Source organism: Meriones unguiculatus, chromosome 4, assembly GCF_030254825.1.
Source record: "Meriones unguiculatus strain TT.TT164.6M chromosome 4, Bangor_MerUng_6.1, whole genome shotgun sequence".
In the NCBI taxonomy this organism is placed as follows: Eukaryota; Metazoa; Chordata; class Mammalia; order Rodentia; family Muridae; genus Meriones; species Meriones unguiculatus.
The window spans coordinates 101,121,162-101,146,439 of record NC_083352.1 but is presented as its reverse complement, the minus strand read 5'-3'; the positions used below and the strand labels follow the sequence as shown (position 1 = coordinate 101,146,439).

The window sequence follows — 25,278 nt, the reverse complement described above, 5'->3', positions numbered from 1 at the left end:
GAGCCCATCCAGAATACCTGCTGCTACACCATCATTTTCTAAAGTTTTATTTATTTTACAAAATGTGTAAACTGAATAGCATTGATAACATTTTTAAATTTAAATAAGTTAGTGTGTTGTCTCTGCAATTCCAGACCAGGAGACAGGAGATTGGGTAGAAATAACAATAGCTCAGACAGGGAACTAACCCATAGAGGCTGCCTCCTCATCATCACTGCCATCAGGAACTGCATCTGTCCCAAAGTAACGGTCACCAAAATTTCCTGCAAAAAGAAAAGGCATTATGTGACTGGGTCCCCCTGGGTCATCAGCCACACCCCCTGGGCCACAACAGCCTTACCAATGCCTGGAATGATACGGAAAAGGTCATTGACACGCTTGTCCACAGCTGTGGTGATGATTCTCACACGTGGGAATGCATAAGCCACAGAGTGCACACCCATCTCTGCCATGAGCAGGGAGAGCAAGAAGATCTTGTCCTCAGGCACATCATGGTCCTGTGCAATGTGGGGGCAGGATAAGCCCCAATGCCAAGGGATCCTGCCTGCAGCCCACCCAGGTCTACTTACCAGGAGTACACGTACAGCCATCATGGCTGCAGCACCTGTGGATACTGTGCAGTCCATCAAGATCACGTGATCATCACTAATATCCTTGGGAAGTCTCAGGTAATGGAGCTACAGTTGATAAAAAGGTCAGCGTAAGGACCCCAAATCAGGCTTCTGGGCTCCCGCCCTCCCCCTGGGCTGGTCATTATGAACCCCAGCCCTCCCCGGCTGGACACCTCAGGCTCCCCCGTGAGCTGGTTGGTCTGGATGAGGATAGTGCCAATGCGCACGTCCTTGCACACAGCACGCAGCGCAGGCTCCATGGTTTCTCCCGCGCGCAGAATGGACACTCCGGTGATCTGGCGGGGAAGGGAGGCGGAGTGGGCCCCAAGTTGGATGCCTCCAGCCCACAACCTCGTGCCCCAGCGGCTACTGCTATCTGACTCCCGGCCATGTGTACCTGCTTTCCAGCGTAGCACTTTCCCACGTAGTCCTGCCCCTGTGGGGTCTGTACAGTGCAGTCCTGTATAGTGAGTTGGGCATCTGTGATCAACCAGAGCCTAGCCTGCCTGTCATGAGCCCACACTGAAAGGGTGGGACACCCTTCACGCCTTCCCCCACAAACCCACACCTGGAAAGGCAGGAAGGACAGTGCATGTTCAATAAGCAGCCGCATCAATCTTTTGGAGTAGAAGATAAATTCATCCCGGCTGGTCTCCTTGTCCCTGATGGTGGAACAAGCAAGTTTAGAAGAGGACAGGCCAGAACCCGGGGATGCAGTGTAACAGGGCTGTGGGGAGCACTTCATAGGTGGGCCCTTACCTGATGATGGTGTGCATGCCTCGTACCTGTGGTGTACTCTTCAGGACACTCAGTGTCTGGGGAAGGGGATGGCACTGATGAGCAGAGGCCAACGCGGCCCTAAGGATAGAAATTGATTGACATATTTTATCCACAAGTGCCTTTCTGCCCCAGAGGACACCTGAACATCACTGTGGGGGCAGGGGCATGTGCAGGATGCCTGTCTGCTGACAATGGCTAACCCATGAAAGATGCCTTATCACCTGAAATGTCACTGAAAAGTGAGAACGCTCAATTCTGAACGCTGAACACAGCCTCAGTGAGGAGGATGTTGGTGGGAGGCTGAGGCATGAGGAGTCCCCTCCTAGGCTCAAATAGAGTAGTGAGGCCAGACATGGGGAAGAAGGGAGCTTACTTTGGGAACAGGTCTCAGCCTCCAAATGGACAGCTTGTCCCCAACTTCTCCTGGGAGCAACATGTAAGCTGTAGGGTCAAGCCCCATTCAGGCCAACCCCAAGCTAGTGTGCAGTCCCTCTCAGGAGGGGGTGCAAAGCAGGGAGGGCTCAGTGTCAAAGACTGCCCCACCAAAGACCTAAGCCAGAAGAGGGAAGGAGCAAGGACTTGTGAGAGGCAGAACGGGGGCAGGGGTTAAGGTAGGGACAGTGATGGTAAGAGGGAGGGGTCACAGAAGCACAAGGTGCAAGGGCAGTGCAGGGTACAGGGCAGCACACAGGGCGGCACAACCAGAGCTGGCTCTGCTCACATATCCCAACGCAGCTTCCTCTGCTCGCCAGGTGAAGAGCGTGTTCAGGGAGGGAACAAGGCAGGAAACGGGTTTACAGAGTGGAAAAGAACAGAGAGAAAAACACTTAGTGGGGAGAGCAGCCAAGTCCCTATAGAAGGGAGCCTGCGGCTACCAGTTGGCTAAAGACTCCAGGCAGGAGGCTAGCAGCAGTCTTGGCACTAACAGCCTGGGCACCTGACAGTGGAGCACCGCTCACACCCAGACGCTCTTGCTCCTGCTCACCAGGAACTTCCTCGAGTAGGAGACCAAGGGGACTACTAGCCACCACCTCCTTGGCTGACCAGAAAATGGAAAGTGGTGCTGGCTGTGTCTGGAAACTTTTCTCAGAATCAAAGCTTTAAAAGAGCCCTGATGTTTGAGGCCAGCCTAGTCTACAAACAGAGTTCCAGGACAACCAGGGCTGTTACACAGAGAAATAAGAAACCCTGCCTCAAAAAAAAAAAAAAAAAAAGCCCTGGCACAGGTCTGTGGCACCCTGGTCTTGGTGAGGCCAAGGGGAGACTCATGCAAGGACAGGAAGCAGGGCTGTGAAGATGGCCCCGGAGGCATTTTCAACACTGGCTCAGAATTCCTGGGGTATCCAGTGGGATCATGAGGGTTCCCACAGTGGTTCAACTGGATCCTCCCAACTCTGAGGAAAGCCTGGGAGAAGAGTAGGTCCCTGGTGCTGCCTATGGTTCCTGCTTGGGCTTTGATCAGCAGAATGATAATGGTACATCTCAGTCCATCTCAGCTTCCTGCTGCAATGCCCAGCATTACTTCTGCCTGAGTAGAGCTGTAGCTTGAAGATTAAGGGAGGACAGGGCAGGCCTGGGTAGGTACAGTAGAGAAGGCAGAGCCAAGCACTTACTCCCTACCCCTCAGGGAGAGACAACTGAACCTATGGCCCACGGAATGGTTTAGCTTATAAGACAGCAGCTATCAAGCAGCCTAGATGCAGACCCAGGCCATATGATTGCAGGAAAATGTCAATATGGTCCCTGTGTTGAATCATACATGTAGTGCTGGCCCAGGAGGATAGCTGTACTTCCTGCGGCTGGAGCCCAAGGTAGCTATATGGGGACGGAGCCTCCATGAACAACCTACTGGCACAGTCAGCACATAACCCCGGGAAAGTTCTTTAATTTCTTTGTACCTTAGTGTTCTTATGTGCCAGCAAGGCAGGCAGCAGCAAGGCTGTGCCACTCTACCCCTGTGCTGGTAGGGACTGCCTGCCTGCTTGGCTGGGTGATGGGTGACCCGGAGCTCTATGTAGATGTTGGAAATGCCTCCATCTGTGCAGACCGCTGTGGAGTCTTACCTGACGCTGAGTTCACGCTGTGGCAGCAACACGGGGAGACACAAGGGAATGGGTGATGAATCAGTGACCAGGGAAAGCAATCAGGCTACCCCCAACCCCCCAGTGAATGGACACTCCACAGCCCCATGTGGAAATGGCTCAGGACCTGCAAACTACAAGAGGAGGCGAGCTTCTAAGGACCTCTATAATGGGGACCAGCTGCCTGGGACCTTTTGCTTGGGTCATAGTAGTAGTGCCTAGGCAGACAGCAACCAGACCCCACGGTGCCCAGCCATAAACTCCCTAATGGACTACAGTGTGAAAGCATCACTCGTAGAGTGGCCCACTCAGAAAGAGAAGACATGGGACTCAGAGCTGAAAGCCACAATCCTAGGCCAGCGGCTCGTGAAGCACCCTTGTTACTCCTACAGGGCTGGGAGGGATAAAAGTGCAGCCTTCTCTACATGGCCAAGTCACCTTGCCTATCACAGAGAGCTGGACCAGATAAATAAGCTCAGGGTACAGGCTCAGGACACTTGAGAGCCAGTACCTACAGGGGACAGAGAATGTGTGGGGGTGGAGTAAGCAAGCTTCTGTGGGGGATAGGGGGATGACAGGGACTTTGGGTGCTATCTGGTTGACTAACCTCTTCCAGCTGGCTGTGAACATGCTGCACTATCAAGTCAATGGCTACTGTGTTCCCGCTCCCTGGATGGGGAGAGAGAGAGAGAGGATAACTAAGAAGTTTGGTGGCCCTTCTGTCCCACTGGCAGGAAGACAAGGGCCAGCAGGCTCACCTCTGGGCACCACAATATCTGCCAGGCGCATGGTGGGCTGGATATACTGATCAAAAGCAGGCTTGACAAACTTGTTGTACTGCTTAATGACACCCTCAATGTCCCGGCCTCGCTCACTGATGTCCCTGCGTAGCCGTCGTACCAGTCGGATGTCAGAGTCTGTGTCTACAAAGATCTTCATGTCCAGGAGCTGGATGGGGACAACAAGCCAATACACCGTACTGAAGCAGGCACCAGTGGCACCATCAAATAAAAGCCAGGATCCATCGAGCCAGAGTGGCAACATGGTCAGCTCATGGTCTATGACGATTGGGGCCAGCCCCCCACAGACACCCATTGACCTAATCACTAGTGCATGTGGGGTGCATTCACAGGACGTCTGTGATGGGTGCAGGTGTGGGTAAGGGGTACTACTTGTCAGGGGCACAGAATGGAGACAACTGACAAGTCAGGCAGGAGTGATACTTGGTGGTGTGATAGACATATGACTTCACTCATTATGCTTCCCATGAACACTGGAGGAGTGGGTCTTTGTGAGCTCTGGGTATAGCCTCTTCCAGTCCCTGAAGGAGCCATCGGGGGATTGGGATGCCTTGTAGAGATGCTCAGAGTCCTCTTGGCCTGGGCCAGAGTCACATTCAGATAGATATATCCTAGAGGCCTTGCGGCAAAGCCCCTCCAGCTCACTAGCGTTTAGTCCTTGTTTGTTCCTTAGCAAGGAAGAATATCAAGAGCAGAGGAAACAGATGTCTCCCCGTAGGTAGAGAAGAAGCCACACCCCACAGCAGCCGTCATGCAGCTAATGGTAAAGAACAGCTGTGAATGTCCAGACTACACCAGGCGGGGTTCACCTAGAAGCACTTGGTAGGGAGCAATCTGCTCAGACAGCACGAAGAGCATGGAGGCTGTAGGGACGGGACGAGGCGGGGCATCACTAAAGGACTTGTGTTCAAGGGATGCCTGTGGAGTGGGTGCTCCCAGCAAGCTCTCACCTCTAGCAGTGTCTTGTCAGCAAAGGCCATGATCCCCTCAAAGATGATGACATTTGCACCATACAGTGTTTTCTGCAAAGGAACCCAGGGAGGTTTAAAGTCCAGCTCCTGCAGCCTCTTCCATACCCCCAAGACTGTGTGCCTACCCAGTCCTTTTTCCGGCTGTGAGTGGTGAAGTCGTAGATGGGTACTTGGACACTCCTGCCCTGCTTTAGTTTCTTGAGGGTGGAAATGATGAGATCAAAGTCGAAGGCATCGGGGTGGTCAAAGTTGAAATTGTTGCAGGCAGCCTGTTCCTGCTGCTGCTGTGTCAGAACCTGGGGTGGGGGAGGGGGAGTCACGATGCAGCCCAGTGACCGCAGGCCTACATTTGTACCTGCTCTGAGGGAGACGAGCAGGCTCTCACCTTGTAGAAGGAGTCCATGGACAGCAGGACCACCCAGGGCACATCCAGTGCCTCAATGATCATCCTGGCCACAGTGGTCTTCCCAGAGGCACTGCCGCCTCCCAAGCCTGCGGAGTGAAAGGGTACCTTGCAATTAGTTGCAGCTGGGATGGCTGTGTAGACTGATCCCCAGGGTGCCTTGCCAGGCTGCTCTTACCAATGGCAAAAGCCTCCTTGGACTGTGTGCCATGTTCATTGTACCATGGTGGCCGTCCGGCTGTGTAGATGGTGCGTTTGCTTGTGCGAAGCAGGGGTGGCTCTGACTTGCACTGGCTGGTGGTGCGCTTCCGGGGTGAGCGCCCAGTACCCACTGGTGGGAGAAGTCTGTCCAAGGACCCTGTATTGCTGCTGCAAAGAGGAACGTGCTCAGCATCAGTCAACGGTTCTCAACCTCCCTGGTCACACCGAAGTGAGACTGGCATAGTATGGGCTCAACTGGTGAGGGTATGGCCAATAAACCTGCCAGTGACTGGTCCATGGGTTAATCGGGGCACAAGTTAGACTGTTCACACAGCAAGGACAAGGGACAGCAATTAGTGGCAAGAGGACATAGGAGGAAATGCACATCTCAGAGCCACAGTCCTGCCCCTGTATGGACTGTGGTGGGCAAGGCCTTATTCCCAGAGAATAGATACTCAAGGATAAAGAAGGTCCCACTAAGGGCTAAAGCCCTCTCCCCAACATAGCACACTCTTTCTGTAGTCCAGCCACTGCTGCCCTGAAGGATGGTTGATCCAGGAGGTGGCAGTGCCGTACACTGGCCACATGGCAATATGTGTGTTTTGGGGGACTCCCTGCCTGGCACCCTGTCAAGAAATGTAAGCTGGAAAGCAAGAAGGGAGGCTAGAAGACCTATCAAGAACTCACTTCTCAGCATGACTCCTTCTGTGTTCTCAAGATAGACACCTCCAGCAGGCTGTAAGTGCTGTCTTGGCTGATGTGTGTATGTACACACACGTACATGCGCATGTGCATGTGGTGGTGGTTTGACATCATGACCCAAGACTAACAGGGGTACAAGAGGGAAGTTTAACCCAGATCAGATCTGTGCCTGTACGCCCATCACTTATTCAAGGTGGGCAGTCAGAACCCTGCTGATACTGCAGTTGGTCTGCATCCTAAAGGGGTGCCATTTCTGGCCATGGCCTTCACATCTGAGAGTGAGCAGCTTCCACAGAGTTCCAGTATGCCGCATTACCTCCCTACCACCTGCTGTTTGTCTAAGGTACAGCCGGATGCAAAAGTGCTAACAGAATGAGACATATGCTTAACAGAGGTACTTTCTGGCCCCTGACTGAAAGGAAGCTTGTATAGGTCACATGATCCCAGTCTCAGTTTTCAAACTACTCAAGAAGCTCTCAGGTCAGAGTGTCTGGTGGGTAGGAGGGCTACCTGTAGAAATGGCCGATGGACCTGCCAGGCTAGCTTCATGTGGAATGTCTCCTACAGTGGCTGGTATAGTCTAGAGTAACACATACACACAAGAACACTGCGTGGAATACCAGGTAAACCTGAGGTGAATGAGGCAGACTGGCAGGCCCAGATGGGAACAAGTATCCCTAGAGCACTCCTGGGTGACAAAAGTACACTATAATGAAATATGGTTCAGTTTGCATAAAAGCCAGATGAAGGATGCTCACTTAGAGACATAGCTTAGTACAAGTCTAGGGCCTGATTTCCCGTGTACCCCAAAGGATGCTCACCCAAATGCACATTCATGGCAGTGTCTGTGAGACACTGAAAAACTGAAAGCAAATATACCAGTGTAATAATCAGGACTTCCCCGGGACCACAGTTTGTGACAGGAACTTCTGTCACACTTGGATGTTTCACAACAAGCTCTCTTATCAGAATGGAAACTGGGTTTGTCTGGAAAGCTCTGTGTCCTACTACTGTTCCAGATGCCTCACAGCTCTCAATATGGTGGTTTCCAGGCCTGATGTCCTGGGATGTGGCTCAAGACAAACTTTCCGCCTCTGGGATGACCTAGTTTGGGAGCAATGATATTCTCAGCTGGATAATCCTTCCTAGAACCAAAAAGATTGTGGCTATGTGTACATGAGTGGGGAAGGCAGTGGAAAAAAAAACCTAACATGTAACAGGTCATACTGGTGGCACTGAAGGGCACAGGACAACACAGGTGCACAAGTGAGCATCATGAAAAGAACCCATCTATATCCAACCAAGAAAACACAGCGAACTTATCCTTGGGGACAAAGAAAATAAGCCAGCTTGTTTCTACATCAACCGTCCTTTCCAGAACTCAGAGAGTGAGCACAGGGAATAATTAGCCAGTCTGTTAAGTTCAGCCTTACCATATCTGCTCTGGAGACAAGCGTAGGATCTGAGAGCATGGAGTTGGGCATAAGCAAGCAGAATACTGAGACTTGAGTCTGCCAGTCACGGGTCTTAGAGACAGATAGCATGTGAGGGACACAGGGCAAGAAATGATAGGCTGCCTGAAGGCATATCACAGGCATCCCAACTCAAGCCTGCCTGAATGGCTCAGTCAAAAGGGAAACAACAACTGTAAACACAAACAATGAGGTCCCCAGATCCCTGGACAGACAGTAGGTGGTTGTTCACCTGGGTATACAAATCCATCCGTAGTAAACAAGTGGATCTGTGAAGCTTATCCACTGGGCTGCCCTTTCCGGCAGGCAAGCGCTAAGGGGCCCCAGTTAGTGGGAGAAGCAGAGACTCTCTAGGGTTACAGACTGGGTCTTGCCTTGGTCCCTCAATACACAGGGTAGCTCTAGGAGGCCACAGTAAACAAAAAACAAATTCAGTTCATCTGTCACCCCACTGGGCCTCCTCTACCTTCCCCAGGGAGGCTTTTGGGAGGAAACTATTCAGGTGCAAAACATCTGACTTGTAAGAGGAAAGAACAACCCGATAAAGCTCCCAGCACTATCTGTAAGCTGTGCCCTGGCCACCAATGGTAAACGCAAGTACACACAAAGCCTTGACACACTCAGACAGAAATTGGACAAAGGACGCAACAGGCTGGGGCTGTTTTCCTGGTTGTCCTGAGTCTCACAGTACCAGCTTCCCTGGGGGAATTTCAGTTCCCCATCAGTGACTCTTGTCCATCTTGGTGAAGATCTCTTCCAAGGCTTGTACTGCTGCTGAGAAAAGTGCCCAGTTGCAAGCAGATCAGGACAGAAATCTGCCTTACCCTGGACTGGGCTATCAGGCTGTGTCTGTACTGTGTACTGGACTGTGTCCAGTCCCCCCTGCTCTCCCCAAAGTTGATAGACCTCTGCTCTCCCCAAAGTTAGTAGACCCCTGCTCTACTCAAAGTTAACAGCTGTCTCCTAGAGCCAGAGATAAGGCATCACCCTCTTTTCATAAAAAAAAAAAAAAAAAAAAAAAAAGTACTCCTTGATGGAAAAGTTGCACAAAATACTTCATTTCATCCTCAGACAGACGAAGGGGCTTCTGGCCACAGTGACACACGTTCATCTGTTCAAACAGAATTAAGAGCCACAGCAAATGCAAGACACTATCCTAACTCACAGCTTCTAGCCAGCCACATCCGTAGCGCCAAGCACTGTTCAGCTCCCAGGAGCACCTGCCAGCTTGTTTGTTTTCAGATATCCATGGACACGTATCACACACAAGTCAAAAGTGGTCAGTATCATTGGGAAGTGGGGTTCTCACCAGCGGCAACTCTGCATCAACTCACCTGCTTTCTGCTCCAAGGGTCCAGCACCCTGAGATCCTGATGCCAGGGTAAGCTGGGGGGCTGCTCATGGCCAAGGATGCAGAGGGCTCAGAGGTGGATGTCCCTGGACAGTGGGATGTCCCGGTGTGTGTGGTCTAGGTTCTAGCAGTTAGAGTATTACTACCTCTTAGAGCTACGGTTGTCCCCAACGACAGCTTTGGAGTTCTGGCCACCTGAACTGGTCCTCTATGCATGGAATCACTCCTATGGGCAGCACAGCAGAAGTGCTAGGTGGGGTTGACTCCTAGCTGGCAGAAGTAGTTTGCTATATACAGGGTGGGACACAGCAGCTAGGGAGGCCCTAGGAGCCCTGTCACACTAAGGGAACATACTCGATACTGGTCTCAGAGGCTAAGGCCACACACATAAGAGGATCACCCAGGCAGGGCTCATGCGCCAGATATTAATAGTACCGACTCTGGCCTGCACAATCCCCAGGCCAGTTGGTGTGAAGTGTACTTCAGTATTAACTGATATGTACCCTGGCCTGGGCTTGCTGAGGACCACTAGTACCTTTCTCCAATTTTTCTGGAAGAAAAACAGTTGTGCCTCCAATGCAAACACAGCAAGACAAGGAAATCTGAGGCCCCTCCAGGCCAGGTGATCTGAATGTCAGTGCTGAGCTGGGTGCCCCTCCCCTGGCCCCAAGGTGCCTCCTACAAGGATAAACAAATCTGAAACTCTACCCTAGCACATCCAAGAATAACTGTCCCACCCCCACCTCACAGAGGCTCCAGCAAATCCGAAGGCCACCCAGGCCCCATCAGCCAGCAGGGGACACAGCCACCTCCCTACCCGTGGCATGGAGAGAAAGAAAAGATTTAGTCCCAGCCTCAGCTGAAATCCCTTTACTGACTTAAGATCTAATCAGAGAGGTTTTGCTGGCCTTGGATTGTCTTCCAGGGGTGAGTTGGCCTCACTGCAACCTCATCCTACCTGGCTATCCTCCAGCACTAAGACAGTCTGGCAGGTTCAGGGAAGAAGGAAGTTTCCAAGTGGAAGTCACACACCTGAAAAGGAGCCACTCTCGTCGCTGCTCTGGTGGCAGCTCTTCTCACAACCTACCTAGGTAACTCATGGGTATGTCTACATCCCCACCAGACACCAGGAACAAGAAGAGCCTGTCTATGTTTGCATGTGCATGTATGTGTGTACACAGTTTATCCGTCCCTCTGACTCTACTCTCAGGTGGTTGGCTGGATATGCCCTAGGATTGCTCTGGGAAGCAATTGCCCTAGGATTATTCTGGGCAGGGATGCAGAGCTAAGGGGTCCTAGGGAATCAGTTCACTAGTTTGGCTGGCTGAATACAACAGAGGATCCTGACATGTTCCTTGGGTACCCCAGCAAGTCAGGATCAGTGGGTAGAGGTCTGTGGGAAGCTAACACTGGAAGCTAGCTTCCCAGAAAGGGAAGGCTTACTTCTGGGTTTGTTACTGCTAACAGACAGACCTGTCCCACCTATTGATTCACTAGACTTGGCCCCAAAACATCAGACCCTAACCCCTGAACTTCATCTTTACCTAGGACACACCAAGCTACCAGGCTACTATACTTCCTAACTTCCAATTCCTCCTTTCATGCCTCCATTTTAGGCCTTAGTGCTGTCTTGAGGTAGGTGGTGCTGGAAGCTGTTGCTCAATCTTCATTTCCCATAGGCTATCCACTAGTGACAGCTCTGTCAACTGTGGCTCAAATGCCATTACTCACTAGAGAGTTGCTGCAGACCTTTAATGCTATCAAAGAAATAGAGGTTACCGAGGACCTAAGCAGGTGACTCATTGATAAGGAACCTCATATAACATCATGGAAATCAGAGCTGCCCTTTAATTTGCATCCCCCATGTCAGAGAAACCAGAATCAAATGTCTACAGCAGGGACTGAAGAAGAGGGAGGCTCATCACTTGGATCACCAAAGGACTAAGGAAGGTCTCAAGGTCTCTCTGCTATGGCTAGATGTATAGTCAAGCCACACCTCTATGCTTCTATGAAAGACCTGGAAGAGGCAGGTGGTGGTTCAGAGATACCCATCAAGGCCACTTTCACAAGATGCACAGCACAGAGGGGGGGGGGGGGGAATTAGAGGCTTCCATGGGCCCGCTTGCCAGCCAGTACCCCAGGGCTCTAGGTGGGCACCATTAGTTTCTCTCCACTCTCTACAATCACAACCCAATTTCCATTTTGCATATTGACACAAAAGCAGCTGGTCAACAGACTCCAACGAAAAACCAGATAGGCAGCTAGATATGGGGACTGGTGCTGAGGAAAGCCGTAGAAAGAGCCGTGGACATGAAGTCTACCAGAGACTTTCTCCCCTATTGCTGTTAGTGCCTGAGGCACCAAGGCAGTAACTTCTCGAGGTGTTTCCTCAGGAACCTTTGAATGTATGTGACCATGGCCTCTTTGCTTCTCTACTAGAAAGCGTCACAAACTCAGACTTGTTAAACCCAAACAAGCCTTTCAAGCTCCCGGTCAGGATGCCTGGAGTGGGTGAACTAGCCGGGTTTCACCTCATCCACTGCCAGCAGTCCCGGCTCATGGTTTCCCTGTAGGCCTGCAAAGCCGGAAGATACTTGGACTTCAACTGGCGCATTCAGACAGGAAAAGGTGCCACAAGCAGTTCCAAGCGCGGCTACCGACCCCTGGCGGCCGTGGCCTGGAGTTGCTTCTCGTGATGATCAGGCCGAGCGAAGACAAGGACCCTTTTCTCCCACTACCCACTCTCGAAAGTCTCAAGGACCCCCAAACTCTCGGATAGGTGAAGAGCACCACGCCATCCTACATTCGTAAGCACCCCTGGCCCCAGGTGGGACTTTGAGCTCAAATTCGATGAACTCAGAAGATCGAGCACGCCTACCGCCCAGCTGGGAGCCCAGAGCCAAGTGTGTACCCACTAGAGACAGAAACCCTGGCCACGCAGGTCAGACAGGTTTCCATTCTCCGCGCCTCCTAAAAGCTAGGACTTGGGCCGGTTCCGCCTTTCGTCCGCTGGGGCCCTCCAGGCCGCCGGCCACCTCCTGCTCCCTGGCAGGGGGCGGCCGACACATGGCTCAGGAGGCCCCAAGACGCCGGAGAGCGGCCGAAACCTGTCCAGGATCCACGCGGCTGTGCAGGCCAAACTGCCCATCTGCGGAGCTGCCGCGAAGTCGCCGGGACAGTAGGAAGGGACGCAGGCTGTGCTCCGACCCCTCCCAAGAGACGAGCGCGGCCCCTGCCTTAATTCAGGCCCGCGCCTACCGGTCCTCGCACGCGGTCTCATTCTGCTCAGCTGGGCGACCAGGCACGTCTGGGGCCACAGTGGATTGTAAGGGCGAAGGGACAGCGCCCACGGAGGCCGGCGGCGCAGCCATGGCGTCCCGAACCTGGCAGAGGCCGGGGAAGCGCGCCAGGAGGTAGGCACGCTGCAAACTACGAGCCCCACAAGGCCGTGCGGCAAGCCCTGGGAAGGGCCTAGGCTTCAGCACAAACTCAGCCGCACAAAAGCCCTGGAAAAAAAAATCAATAAACATTTATTTGATACAGTGATTTTAATACATACAGTTGATGGCCCACCACCGCACCACTCGGGGCCAGAGGTTGATGATGGGGACAGATGATCACAAGGCGGGCAGGACCCAAGCTCACCTCAAAACATCTTGCAAATAAAACACTTTGTAGATAGAATATATATGCATGTATATCTATGGTTACAAGTGATAGCCAGAAATGCACTTGTGTAATGAGAACTGCATTAAAACCAAACCAAGAAACCCAAAGTTTAGGAGGCGTTGCAGTCAGGTATGAGGGGTGGCCTGGGAAATCAGGCCTCCAGGGCAAGGGGCTTGGGTTTCACCCAACAGGGGAACATAGGGACAGCTCTCCCTTCAGAACCACCACAGGGACAGAAAGGCCCCAAAGCCCCCAGGAGGCACCATTATCTGCCTGTGCAGGAACATAAAGTGCACCCTGGTTCTGCATGAAATATCTGCCCTTGGCACTTCTGCTTTTTAGGGCAGGGCAAGCGCTGAGCCAGAGGTAGATCTGTAGAGACCCTGACTTTTGCATTTTGCCAAGGACCCAGGGTTTGTTTGGGCCTTTAAGTCCATGACCACCACCTCCTGAACTCTGCCACGATGGTCCCTCTTACTGAGGGTCTGTTTAGGCTGGTGGACACCTTTGGGCCAGAGTAGGGAGGTGGGCAGACTAATGAAAAAGTTTTGCAGACTAGCCTGCCACTTCTTACCAGCCACGGTGGCTGCTACACAGCCACCTGCCATTTTGACAGCTGCCCCCACTACCCACTTCAAAGTCTGAGTTAAAGTGCTAAACATCAACTTCCCAGAACCCCCAGTCCCATACCAAGGCTTCCACGTGGGCTTTATGGTATGTCCTGGAAACTCAAACCCTAGCAAACCCAGGTCCTACTTATCTCTAGAAGTGCCAAGTACCTGAGAGGCTGGGGTGGATGGTCACACCCCACAGAGGTGTTGTGAAAAGTGCACTTGGGCCCCCCTTCCCTTCCACAGTTGCACACCACCACATAAAAGCCCCTGCCTACCCTTTGACACTAAATTATACCCACCTCTGCAGCTACTCTCTGATCAAGTCAAAGTGTATAGGAATTGCAGAGTCCGTTCACACCCACAGTACATTAGGCCAGGGTTACCCAGAGTCAGAGCCTTCCTAGAGAGGGGTGTTACAAGGACTTCATCCCAAATCTCCCTGGAGCTGGCCTCCTTGGAAGTCCTCTCCACTGAGGCTAGGGGGCAGGTGCCAGTCAGTACCACAGCCCACCTCTACCTTCAGCACCCGGCAACCCTTAGCACCAAAACATAATATTATTGAGTTTTGTATAAAAAAAACAGGATTTTTAAAAAGGTTGCTACTTGTCACAGCAACAAGACTGGCATCAACAACATCCAGGAGACACACAGAGGCAAATATCAAAATTCACATCATCCAGGATCAGAAGCAGAGACCTCAGTCTAACCCTACCCACACTAGAAAAAGCCTATTCCAACCCCCTCCAGCTCACTGGGGGTGGTGGGTAGGGTTAGAACACAGGACCAAGAAGCAGGCCAGATCTCTCCTTCTGGCCCTGCCCAAACTGCAGACCCTGTTATCCTCAGGGCCCCTAAAGAAAGGGGTGGGGCCCAGCCTAGAGGCGCTCCACTGGCTGAGACCCCATCTTTCACTATCCTTCAGTTTCTGTATCAAATGACTGGCTGCCACTAGATACTGAGGGCAGATAAAGTAGGGGGAAAAGAGGGTTTCCACAGAACTTGGCTTATGGGCCCACCTAGCATGGCAGACATATGTGGTTTCTCATAGGTGCTACCCCTGATCTAGGCTCTGCCAGTCTCTGCTTCACATGGCACTGGCCCCAAGAAAACACCTCTCAGGGCACCAACCACAAGATCAGAAACTAACAGCTGGAGGTGGAGCATCCTAGTCTCAGGTCAGTAGCTACAGGTCTGGGCCTCCCTGAAGGTAGAACACTTAGTTCTTTCCTTGCCTGGAAGGCTACATATTCCACCATGACCCACATCAGTCAAGTGGGGTGGGGCCTGAAGCACAGCAGGGATGACAGAGGAGGAAAGCAGGCCCAGAGAGGTAGAAAACAGAAGCAAGGGGGTCAGAGGTGGATGCAAGAGGACAGATGGGTGGGTGGCTGTCAGGGCAGCATGGCAGTAGCTAAACAGGGTCTGTCCTGGGAGGTAGCTGGGAGTACTGGAGTTCCAGTGTTGGGTGGAGGCCAGGCCCAAGTGATGGCAACCAGATTGCTTGGGTGCCCCATCAGCCCACAACTATGGATCACCAGGAATGACTGAGCCATTAGGGAGTTAGACTGGGTACCCTACTGGGCCAGAGGGAGATGGAGATGGGGCCACTTCACTGTTCAAGAACATTTCATGCCCCATGGTGCCAAGGCTCTAGACCCTGCCAGGTCCATGAATGTCCTTTTAGGAATGGCTGGGCCCCCCAGCCTATTGCACTTTTGCTGCCCCTGGCATTCTTGGAGAGCTCCACCCAGCCACTTGAGGCAGCCTTAACAGGGGAAGGACCACTTTCAGGGGGAGCAGAGTGTTTTGCCAACCCTCTGGACAGATAGGGGTGTGTGTGGAGGTGGAGGACAGGTCTGGAACTGGCTCCCCTAATCTGGACAACGCAGGGCATGATGGGTAGGCCCTGCCCACTAGGCTCACTTTTCAGGTGCCTTCCCAGCTCCAGCCTTCCTCCCAGTGGAGCCCCGGGACCCCTTGTCTTTGCCTCCTGGGGGCCAGTCATCCCTGTTAGGGGGAAGCTTAGATGCTGGCTCCTCAGGGGACCGTTCCTTGGGCTTGCGGCCCCGCTTCTTTCCTCCTGACAGACTTTTCTTCTTCTCTTTCGTGGGCATCGGGGAGGCTTGGCTCCTCTGTTTGGGAGGTGGGTCAGCTGAGGTCCGGAACCAATTCTAGAGAGAGAAAACTTGCAGTAAAGACTGGGAACCTTGATCCAAAGCTACAAATCCAATTCTTCTTCCAAAAAAAAAAAAAAAAAAAAAAGACACACTCACACCTTTTATTGTTTTTTTTTTGTTTGTTTTTGTTTTGTTTTTTGGTGTTTCTGTCTGCATATCTACATGGGCATCTGCATTGAGTGCACTGTAAAGGCCAGGGAGCCTCCTGACACTGATGCTGGGAAAGAAACGCTGATCCTCTGGGAGGACAGGAAGTGCTCTTAACCACTGAACCATTTTCCCAAACCACCTAAACTACTTTTTTGATCAGGCATGCAACTGCTGGAAAGTGGTTGAAGCCCCTGCTGAGGCAGGCTCCACTCAGTGGCTGGGTACCAAACTGGGGCGCCCCAGACTATTCTTTTTTTTTTTTTTCAAGATTTATCACCTCATGCTTTTAACACTTTAGGGGAAGTGGACCCTATTTTGAGAAGAATACACCATATTTCTCAGTGTACACCACGTGAGCCACCTGTTCTACTACCCATCCCTAAGGCCTGCGGGCCCACAAGCTAAAGGTAACTGTCATACCTCTGCGTGGGTCTTCAGAATGTGGTACTTGACGCCGCTCTCAGAGCTGAACTCTTTGGGACATAGCAGGCAGCGGTACTTCCCTACCAGGTGGTCCCCCTGCAATGCACAGTAGTCCAGTACCCCCACTTTGTGAAAATTCAAAGCACCCACATCTGGTCCAAGCCCTTATCCTGCTGCTAAAAGGTTAGGACCAGGGTCAGCCAGAGAGAAGACAGTTGCACTGTCTTCTAGTATGTGTGTCAATGGTGGGTTTAGGGACTGAAACTACCCTGCAATAGGATTATAAGTCACCCTGCTACAGGAGTAGGAAATAAGAGGAGGGTAGGATAAGGCAAGTGTGCCCTCCTCTGCTCAGGTCAGGATGAACATGTATACCATATTAGACAAGGAGACTCCAGGGCAGGCCTTGGAGCTAAATGACTAGTATAGGGAACGAGGCGGGGGAGGGGATTCTGGGCCACCTGTTGAGCATCAACTAGTTTCTGGGACCAAATGTAGTAGGCAGAGTGGGGGTCGTACACTGATGCAGGTATACCCTTTAGCAAAAGAAAGCCATGAGTGCCCAGAGCCCCCCCCCACCCCAAAGCCATGGTAACAATTCCAGAACTGACCTTGCTGCAGCTGGCCAGATGGGCTTTGAGGCCGGACACACTGGAGTAGATGGCTTCACAGCACTGCAGGCAGGAGACAGCTGTGGAGGAAGCCCTCCCACAACTCCACACAAGGGGTATCCCGCCTCAACCCCAGACCACTCTGGGGCCTTTCTGAGGGCAGGTCCCTGGAGCCTTGGATTTGGGGCAGAGTGGGTATATGGGCCTCCAGACTGAAGTCCCCTTTGTTAATGTGGTATCTATGGGAAGACCCTACAGAACCCCAGGGTCAAAGACAGGCTGCTCATACTGAAGATGGTTACTTCCCAAGAGGACACTCACTGGCTTAACCTCCACTGTTGCCTGAAGGGCCAAACCTAAGCCCTCTGTCCTGGGCCCCCATGTCCCACTCCCACTACCTGCTGGTCCCAGCTTACATCATTGGGACAGTTCACATGGCCCTTCTCCTTGACTTCATTCTTCCATGCCTCCAGCAGCTGGGGGTTAAGTGTGGGGAGGCCTGGCCGAGTATAGTTGAGCTGCAAAGCCAGGCACAGCATCAGGTGAGCTTCAGGCTGAGGCACATACTGGTCTGACACAATGCATGTGCTTCTGCAGCAGGCTCATTGCCCCTTCACAGATGGGGTTAGTAGATGGCCAAGGTCACAAGAACATGGCTGCCACAGGGGAATCAAATGAGGCCTGTCCTGGTCAGAGACCAAGAGGTTGGGGTCGCAATTAGGGAATGACCAAAGGCCAAGATCCTGCCCATCCCTTAGGCGGGCCACTCACCCGTGCAGTCTCAGGCACAAGGTCATCTTTCATGCGCCGTTTGGTCCAGTCACGGGCCAATTCATCCTCTGCAATCTCCTGTAGATGGAACACGGCAACCTGGGCCGAAGTGCGACGAATGCGACCACTTGGGGTTCGTTCTACCCCAAGCAGGTCCTCAGCCTCTGGGATCTTATCTGTAGGTTCTTCAGGGGGCTGGAAAGCAAGGATACACAGAGGCCAGTATGAGCCACAGAAAAGGAAGACATCCAGAGATCAGGAGTTAGAATTGGCCATGTGTGTTGGCCATGTGTGGTCCCTGCAGGTATGGGGACTCACAATGCAGATGTAGACAACACAAGAAAAACAAGACACCGGGGCACCAGGCTCCCATCCTTCCTCCTATGACACTTAAGATTTAGGCTCACTAAAGGCAGAGATTACACCTCTCAGGAAGCACATGGACTCATGAACACATGCATGATACCACAGTCCATTAGGGCAAGGACAAGGTGTATTATAGGCCACTCACCGGGGCTGCGTGCTCTGAACGCACATGATAGTCATGGCCAGCCTTGGATCGGTATGTCTTGCCACAGTGGGTACAGGGGAAGGAGGGACTGTCTACCTCACAGGGTGGCTTTCCACAGCGCCGCTGGTGGTATTGATAACCCATGAGGCTGGAGAAGGCAGCCCCACAGCCCTGGGGATCCAGGTCAGAAACCAGGTAAGCAATCATCCAGGTTCCCTTGTCCTGAACACCCCTACAGGGTCCAACACTGACCTCTTGGGGGCAGCGCAGCCGTCCCATCTGCTTCAGCACCTTTCGAAGCCTCTCGCGTTCTTCCTGTTCTCCCCCTTCAGAGGCCTCAGCATCAGTGGGCTGGAGACAGAGCAAGCCTCAGACCTGATGCCAGCCAGGAGTTAGGGCCATAATCAGGCATAGAGGAGCAGCAGCAGAGTGAGAGGTCAACAGTCAGGGCTAGATAGGGAACTGGGAGTTAGGAACCGTACCTTGGCACTGTGTTCAGCCATAGTGTGGTAATTGAGGCCGGCCTTGGACTTGAACTGTTTTCGGCAGTGCTGGCATTTGAGTGCTTCCTGCAACTGTAGACATGGTCTAACTATGAGAATCCCATGTAGGCCAGGGAAGCCCCCCTCCCGTGTGCCCTGGGGGGCCAGGGGATGGGAGGCTTACCTTGTGACACACTTCCATGTGCTTTTTGAGCCCCACGAGGGTCTTCCGGGTAACCACGTTGCAGGTGGGGCAGATAGCCTCCCCCCGTTCATGGATGGCTCGCTGCCACTGCTCCTCAGGGCCACCTGTGAGGCAGGGCCAGGCCTCAGGCTTGTGGGGCTCCCAAATGCCCTGGACTCCATGGGTCTCCCCCATGCCTTAGCTACAGAATCCAGCCCACCATGGAGACCTGTCCTGGGTCCTGCCAGGCAGCCCCCACCTGGGGCTGAGTGGGCCACAGGAGCTGGTGCCTCCTTGCTGATAGTGACAGGGGTGGCCAGCACCTTCTTCCGCACTTCCTCAGAGCCTGATCCCTCTTGCTTCTTGGAACGATGAACTCGGGCCTTGTCTTCAGCTTTGGCCAGGCCTGTGTGCAGAAACAGTGTGGATATGGACCAAATACTGACATACTCAGTTCCAGAGGTAGCCAGCTGGCTGGAGTCTTACCTTTGAGCCCAAAGGTCCCTGAGATAGATGGCTGTTCCCCTGTGAACTTCTTCGGTGTTTTTTGTTTCCTTCCTGACTCAGGATAGAGAAAATGAGTGCCAAGACCCTGGTCACATAGCCATTGAAAGGCCAGAGCCCACGGCCATGGCTAGTCTCCCAGGGCTTGTCTTACTGTGTTTTGTGCGCTCAGGGTCCTCCTCTGGCTGGGACACTGGGCCTACAGGCCGAAGTGCCTCTTTGCCCATCAAGGGCCTGCTGCCTGGCAGCAGGGAGCTGTGGCTGGGATCTGTATTCAGCTGGAAGGTTACACTCTGGCCCACAGTGGATGGGCCGTACTCTCCGTTCTCTGGCCTCGCCTGCTTGGGCAGGATGGGGCAAGCATCCAAACCATCTGCAGCCCTGCAAGTGGCACTCAAGGTGAGGTTCACGCAAACCCACTAGCCCTCTCAACCCCCAGGCACACCTGACAATTCATCACCCCAAATGGCTTTCTGTACCTTTTCTTATTGCTGTTCTTGCCTGTAGCACGAGGTGTTTTGTTCTCAGATTTGGTCAGCAGCACCATTTTGCAGGGTGGTGTGTGTCTGCTGATGGCAATGGGCCTGCTGACCGGCACTGGCTTGCTGACCACAATGGGCCTGCTGACTGGTACTGGCTTGGTGAGTGGCACAGGTTTTGTAACTGTCACGAGCTTGGTGACCGGCATGTGTTTGGTGAGTGGCACAGGTTTGGTGATTGGGATGGGCTTGGTGACTGGCACAGGCCTAGAGACTGGCATGGGCCTACTGACTGTGACAGGCTTGGTAACTGGTATAGGCCTACTGACTGTGACTGGCTTACTGATGCCAATGGGCTTGCTGACTCCCACTGGTTTGCCAACAGTAACAGGTTTGCTCACTCCGATGGGCTTGCTGACCCCAACAGGCCGGTTGATGGTGACCGGCCGGCTGACTGGGCCAGGCTTGGGGGCAGGCAGGGGATGGTCCATGTGATTCCAAATCCGGTGCTTCTCCAGCTGGGTCTTGGAGGTGAAAGCGGCCTCGCAGAAGGGGCAAGGGAAGGCCAGCCTATCTGAGATAGCACCCTGGGCAGGGAGGGCAGGTGTGGGATGGGGCCCCGGGGGCCTCTGCCCAGATGAACCCCCAGGCCTCCTCTTCCCTGACCCACAGACCCTTACCCCTTGGCACCGCTGATAGTGGTACTTGAGCCCATAGATGCTGGGAAACTCTAGCCAGCACCCTGAGTTTGGACACTTCACCCTTGAGTGTGCCTTGAATTCATCTTTCCACTGGTTCATCAGAGAGAGCTGGGCAGAGGAAAAGGCCAAGCTGCTGACCTGCAGCCACCCAGACTCAAAGCTCCCCCAAGCCAAGTAAGTCCTTCAACCTCAAGAGCAGACCAAGAATTCAAGCCATGCTTACAGGGCTCTGCTGGGAACTACTAACATAGCCCACTGGGAACTGTTAACAGTCAGATGCAAGGACCCTAGGCTACATGCTGAAACAAGCTGGCACAAAATGTATGAAGGGCTGGTAAGGGCAGGGCAGTGGCCTTCACAGGCTGAACAGCATGAGCCCCACCCTAACCCTCAGGGAGCTCACAGGAATATCTCGGAGAGCTTGGTTCTCGGCTTTCGGCCTCCCTTTTTTCTTCCCTTCTGTCCTGTCACTGGCTGGGTTTCCAGGGTCAAAGCAGAGTGGGGCCTGGCCAGGCACTGTATGTCCACTGTGGACCACTGGCATCCCTGCAGCACAGGAGACAGCAAGGCTCAGTGGCTGCACAACATCACCAACCCCCAAGGGGCAGAAAGCCCAGACTGAGTCTTAGCTCACCTATATCAAAGCCCAGGGGCCAAGAGTTAACCTAGGACAAGAGCTGAGACCTCAGGCTATATCTAATAATCTCCAACCAACAAAGGTCCTCAGAATATCCAGGGAGTTAACTCTGTCACTGGCTATTTGTAGCCTCTAAAATCAATTTCTGCCCTAGTTCCTTACCTAGCTTTGGTGGGTCCTGCAACATGGAGAGCTGGACGTCCTTCCGGCTGCCACCCTTTCCAGGTCCACTTTTGCTGGATCCTTGAAGCCGGCGGCCTCCTCCAACACAGAAGGAGTCAGTCATCTCTGCAGAGCAAGTACAGACCTATGAGATGAATAGACCCAACCCAGGACTTTCAGTAGGGCTATCCCTAGGGGTCCACAACAGGCCTCTCTAGCCCTGACCTTCTATGTCTATCATATCAAAAAGCAAGTAATGGGGGCTTCTAACTCAGGGAATGGAGTCTGTACAGACAAGTTCTCCTACATATAACGCAGAAGGCATGAGCAGTGTAGAAAGAGCTAAGACTGCCACTACATTTGATATTCTCACCTATACCCTCATCTAGACACATTATACCAAAGCGTGCTGAGGATCAGGTGGGTCCTGTGTTCAGAAGGGGCCTATGCAATTGAAGGAGACTGGTAATACTCCTCATGGGGGACAATTAACATCAGTAACAGTTGCTGGCTCACTCAGCCACACCAGGAAGCCCCAGAGATAGCTTCTCCTCAGGGTCCTGTCCATTCAGAAATGCAATACGAACCTACCCAGATAGGCACCCTTGAAGAGCTCTCTAAAGGGACAGAAGCCAACATGGGTACTGAATGCCTGCTTCCCCACCACAGGCACCCATCTCTTTGGTAGGCAAAGTGAAGATCCACTGGGAACATATTTTGGTCCCCATGCTTACTGAGCCATCCTACCTGTCTTCTCAGCCTTCTGTGCAGCCAGGGCCCCTCTACCCAGATGGAGATACTGATTCAGACCCTGGGCTACCACAGGCTAATGGGCCATTTCTTGCTATTCTCAGCTAAACAAATTACAGCCAATACTAGCAAGCAGAGGTCCACTCTCCAGAGCCTATGAGGCTCTGTGGCCTCATAGAGCATGTTCCTGCCTCCAGGAACCTGTCCTGCTTGTGGCATCATATACCCTGAAAACGGAGTTGAGGTCTCCGAGAGGCATCCAAAGCCACAGAAGGGGGCGGTGGCAAAGTGCAAGGTTCAAGCAGTTTTTGATCAACTCAAACAGAGGGGCCATGTAGGGGCTGCTATATCCAGGAGTGCTAAGGTCAGAGGTCAGGACAGTCACTATCCATCGCCAAGGGCAACACCCCATCGTGGGCATAGGGGAGGGGAGGAGGGTCTTAAATACGCCCAAGGTTCTATGGGCGTCCTCGTTTTGCAGCTTCAGAAGGAAATGAGTTATCCAGAACCATGGTTACATTTGAGGCCCGGAGTATAGGGCCTGCTGCACCCTTCCAGTCTTTCAGCGCCTGGGCAGCAATCAGAGTTATGGCTAAGGCCTGGCCGCCAGAGTAGGAGGAAAACCCCTCCTCCACCTGGGGTCCCCGGGATCTCCCTTGTAGCCTCCAGAGAAAAGGGGGCCGCCGCCGACACAGGACACTCCACCTGGCCAGGCGAGCGAGGCCAAGACGTGCACCTGGAGGCCCGTGGCCACCCACCTGTCACCTGTGGCCGGACACGGGCTGCAGCCTGGCCCGGAAGCGCCAACCGCGGGGGGGCGAAGGCAGTGAACCAAAATGGCGACTTTTTCTGGAGAAGGAGGAGGCGGGAGGACGGCGCCGGCGCGGGGAGCGGGGCGCGGCGCGGGTCCGGGAGCGGTGGGGCGGCGGCTGGGCACAGGGCTGGTGCGGGGGCGCGGGTGGCGCCGGGACCGCGGTAGAGCGGGCAGTGCCGGCGCTTACCTGCAGCGCCCAACGGGTGCGGCCGGGCCAGGCCGGAGCCGGAGCCGGGGCGCGGGGCGCGGGGCGCGGGGTCCGGGCGGCGCACACTGCGCGCCGTGCTGCGCACATGCGCGCTCCCGCCCCTCCTACCTTTGACAGTTTTATTGCGGGGGGGGGGGACGACGCGGGGGCGAACTCTCGCGGTATCCACGCAGCCGCAACTGCGGGGAAGGGGCCAGTGGGGCCCGTCTCTTCCTTGAGCCTGTGAGATCGGTAGCCGAGGTAGTACTTGCCTCTAGAGCCAAGAGGTCTGTCACGCGTGATTTGGGCTGGATTCGCTTTGTGGACAGTCGAGTAAACTGAGGCATGTCAGGAACTCTGGACACTACCCTAAATCCTGTCTCATGGATTAAGCCATCTGTCTGGTTGCACTAGCTGAAGTAGAGCCTGTGAAGGAAGATTGCCATTATATAGGACATCCATGGACTGTCAGGGCGTGTCCCAACCTCTGTCTGTCCCTGTGGCCACCTTAGTCAATCTAGACACTGTTAAGACCTCTAGGCTTTATTACTGGCTATTGAATCAACTCCCATTTTTGTGAACAGTGGTCCTAGACCAATGAATGGCCAGTACCTAGCTTTTTCAGAGCCTGGGCTGCTAGTGCCAGCCAGATCTGGGGGTAATGACACCTCAACCCACAGGACTTGGGGATAAATAAGAGAAATAAACTCCCCTTTGGCAGACTGGGGTTGGGGGGCCGGCGGGTAAGGAGGTAGAGTATAAAGTCTGGGGGTCCACAGGGGCCCCAGGAATACTCTAGTAAAATATAAGCTTTCATTGAGTGTCAGGTGGTGGGGCACCTTCAATTTCAGCACTTGGGATGGCAGAGGCAGTTTTTGATCAACTCAAACAGAGGGGCCATGTAGGGGCTGCTATATCCAGGAGTGCTAAGGTCAGAGGTCAGGACAGTCTCTGAGTTCTAGATTAACCTGATCTTCAGAGTGAGTTCCAGGACAAATAGGGGTATGCAGAAACTCTGTCTCGAAAAACCCAAGCTTTCATTTGTTCATAACCTCAGTCTCCTTACTGAAGAACTGAGCAATCAACAGCTAAAAGGAAAAAAAAATTCAGCTTTCATTTGGTGGCCTTAATGCTGCTATCCTGCCTTTCCAACACCACCACCAACCATTGTTTTTTTGAATCAGAGTCTCACTCTGTAGTCCTTGGTTAGCCTGGAACTCACTTCGCAGATCAGGCCAGCATCAAACTCAGATATCCGCCTGCATCTGCCGCCATATGCTGGGATTCAGGGCATGTGATCCTACCAGGGGGCGGAACATCAGAATTTTGGTAGGGATCAATGTGCATACTGAGGCGCATTCAAGGTTGTCTGCTTTCTTTGTGTAAATCTGAGTGTTCACAAGTGTGACACACCAATGCCCATAGGTGATCTACCGAGTTAGGTGGTAATCATGTTAATGTGGGCATCATGATGTCATGGCATACCTGCATGTCCTGTAAGATTGATGCTCACCTGTGTGTTAGTATCCAGGTGACGTAACTAGATGTCAGAGTGTGGGGGATGCCTATAACATATCCAGGTCATGAACATCATGTTTAACTATGTGTCAAGATTTGAAGGACTAACTTTAAAAAATTGTTTTTTTCTAGACAGGGCATCTCTGTGTAACAGTCCTGGCTGTCCCAGACTCCCTTTTTGTAGACCAGGCTGGCCTCAAACTCATAGAGATATGCCTGTCTCTGCCTCCCAGATTGAAGGGCTAACTTTTAAGTGTGTGTGTGGTGTGTGTGTGTAATGGAAGTTTTGGTTTCTTTGAAAACTCAGTTGTGTAAATTTTTTAACCCCAAGTGTGGGATTTTAGTTGGGCTATAGTTTGTCCCCACCTGTTAATGGTCAGGTTTCGGGGGTTGCTGGGGGAGGACCATGATCTTTGCCCGCTGTTAGCATCCTTCCACTGCTGCATTGAGAGGGGTATGGTCTAGGACTCTTGAGAGTAGAAAGGAGAGCTTAGAAAGAGAAGAGGAGGTGTGTGTGGTGGTGTTTGGTGTTGGCATGTGGCATGTAGCAGTTTGGAGAGAC

The 25,278-nt window shown here is 53.0% G+C and overlaps 2 protein-coding genes and 1 long non-coding RNA gene across 16 annotated transcripts; 1 reads left to right on the top strand and 2 right to left on the bottom strand.

Annotated features, from left to right (window-relative positions):
• Window positions 1-31: 31 nt before the first annotated feature.
• On the bottom strand, window positions 32-12,811 carry Uckl1 (uridine-cytidine kinase 1 like 1). Of its 3 annotated transcripts, none has more exons than XM_060382682.1 (15): window positions 12,631-12,811; window positions 5,825-6,012; window positions 5,629-5,735; window positions 5,369-5,539; window positions 5,223-5,294; window positions 4,231-4,420; window positions 4,080-4,141; window positions 3,455-3,471; window positions 1,371-1,469; window positions 1,180-1,273; window positions 1,009-1,071; window positions 785-907; window positions 570-677; window positions 341-497; window positions 32-263 (listed from the first exon to the last, which is right to left on the bottom strand). In XM_060382682.1, the coding sequence occupies exons 1-15, from the start codon at window positions 12,741-12,743 to the stop codon at window positions 184-186; spliced, it is 1,644 nt and encodes a 547-aa protein (XP_060238665.1). In that variant the 5' UTR covers window positions 12,744-12,811; the 3' UTR covers window positions 32-183. The 3 variants fall into 3 exon arrangements, with proteins under 3 accessions (XP_060238665.1, XP_021501950.1, XP_021501955.1); XM_021646275.2 differs by having other exon boundaries at window positions 5,825-6,015; window positions 12,631-12,807; XM_021646280.2 differs by lacking the exon at window positions 12,631-12,811 and adding an exon at window positions 9,356-9,438 and having other exon boundaries at window positions 5,825-6,015.
• Window positions 9,293-12,637, top strand: LOC132653721 (uncharacterized). Its single transcript, XR_009591544.1, has 3 exons — window positions 9,293-9,402; window positions 10,298-10,463; window positions 11,812-12,637. It is a non-coding gene; the product is annotated as an uncharacterized LOC132653721 (long non-coding RNA).
• Window positions 12,812-12,879: 68 nt separating the features above from the next.
• Window positions 12,880-23,326, bottom strand: Znf512b (zinc finger protein 512B). Of its 12 annotated transcripts, none has more exons than XM_060382680.1 (17): window positions 23,199-23,326; window positions 21,448-21,573; window positions 21,052-21,194; window positions 20,628-20,756; window positions 19,948-20,534; window positions 19,623-19,849; window positions 19,451-19,522; window positions 19,224-19,370; window positions 18,965-19,089; window positions 18,781-18,873; window positions 18,551-18,649; window positions 18,299-18,469; window positions 17,788-17,982; window positions 17,433-17,534; window positions 17,017-17,079; window positions 16,403-16,501; window positions 12,880-15,826 (listed from the first exon to the last, which is right to left on the bottom strand). In XM_060382680.1, exons 2-17 carry the CDS (start codon window positions 21,569-21,571, stop codon window positions 15,575-15,577), a joined length of 2,628 nt encoding a protein of 875 aa, XP_060238663.1. In that variant the 5' UTR covers window positions 21,572-21,573; window positions 23,199-23,326; the 3' UTR covers window positions 12,880-15,574. The 12 variants fall into 12 exon arrangements, with proteins under 12 accessions (XP_060238663.1, XP_021501981.1, XP_021501975.1 ...); XM_021646306.2 differs by having other exon boundaries at window positions 22,956-23,304; XM_021646300.2 differs by lacking the exon at window positions 23,199-23,326 and adding an exon at window positions 22,956-23,046 and having other exon boundaries at window positions 19,185-19,370.
• Between the last annotated feature and the right edge of the window lie 1,952 nt (window positions 23,327-25,278).

Bases quoted from the DNA above. Each gene is read 5' to 3' on its own strand.
- Znf512b (XM_021646282.2), bottom strand. From the start codon at position 21,571: ATGACTGACTCCTTCTGTGTTGGAGGAGGCCGCCGGCTTCAAGGATCC. The intron at 21,195-21,447 runs GTAAGGAACTAG...CCTGTGCTGCAG, and splicing joins GCAGGACCCACCAAAGCTAG to GGATGCCAGTGGTCCACAGT. The intron at 17,080-17,432 runs GTAAGCTGGGAC...TCCTGCCTGCAG, and splicing joins ATGTGAACTGTCCCAATGAT to TGCTGTGAAGCCATCTACTC.
- Uckl1 (XM_021646275.2), bottom strand. From the start codon at position 12,743: ATGGCTGCGCCGCCGGCCTCCGTGGGCGCTGTCCCTTCGCCCTTACAA. The intron at 5,736-5,824 runs GTAAGAGCAGCC...TTCACTCCGCAG, and splicing joins CAAGGAGGCTTTTGCCATTG to GCTTGGGAGGCGGCAGTGCC. The intron at 1,072-1,179 runs GTGTGGGTTTGT...CTCACTATACAG, and splicing joins TGTCCTTCCTGCCTTTCCAG to GACTGCACTGTACAGACCCC.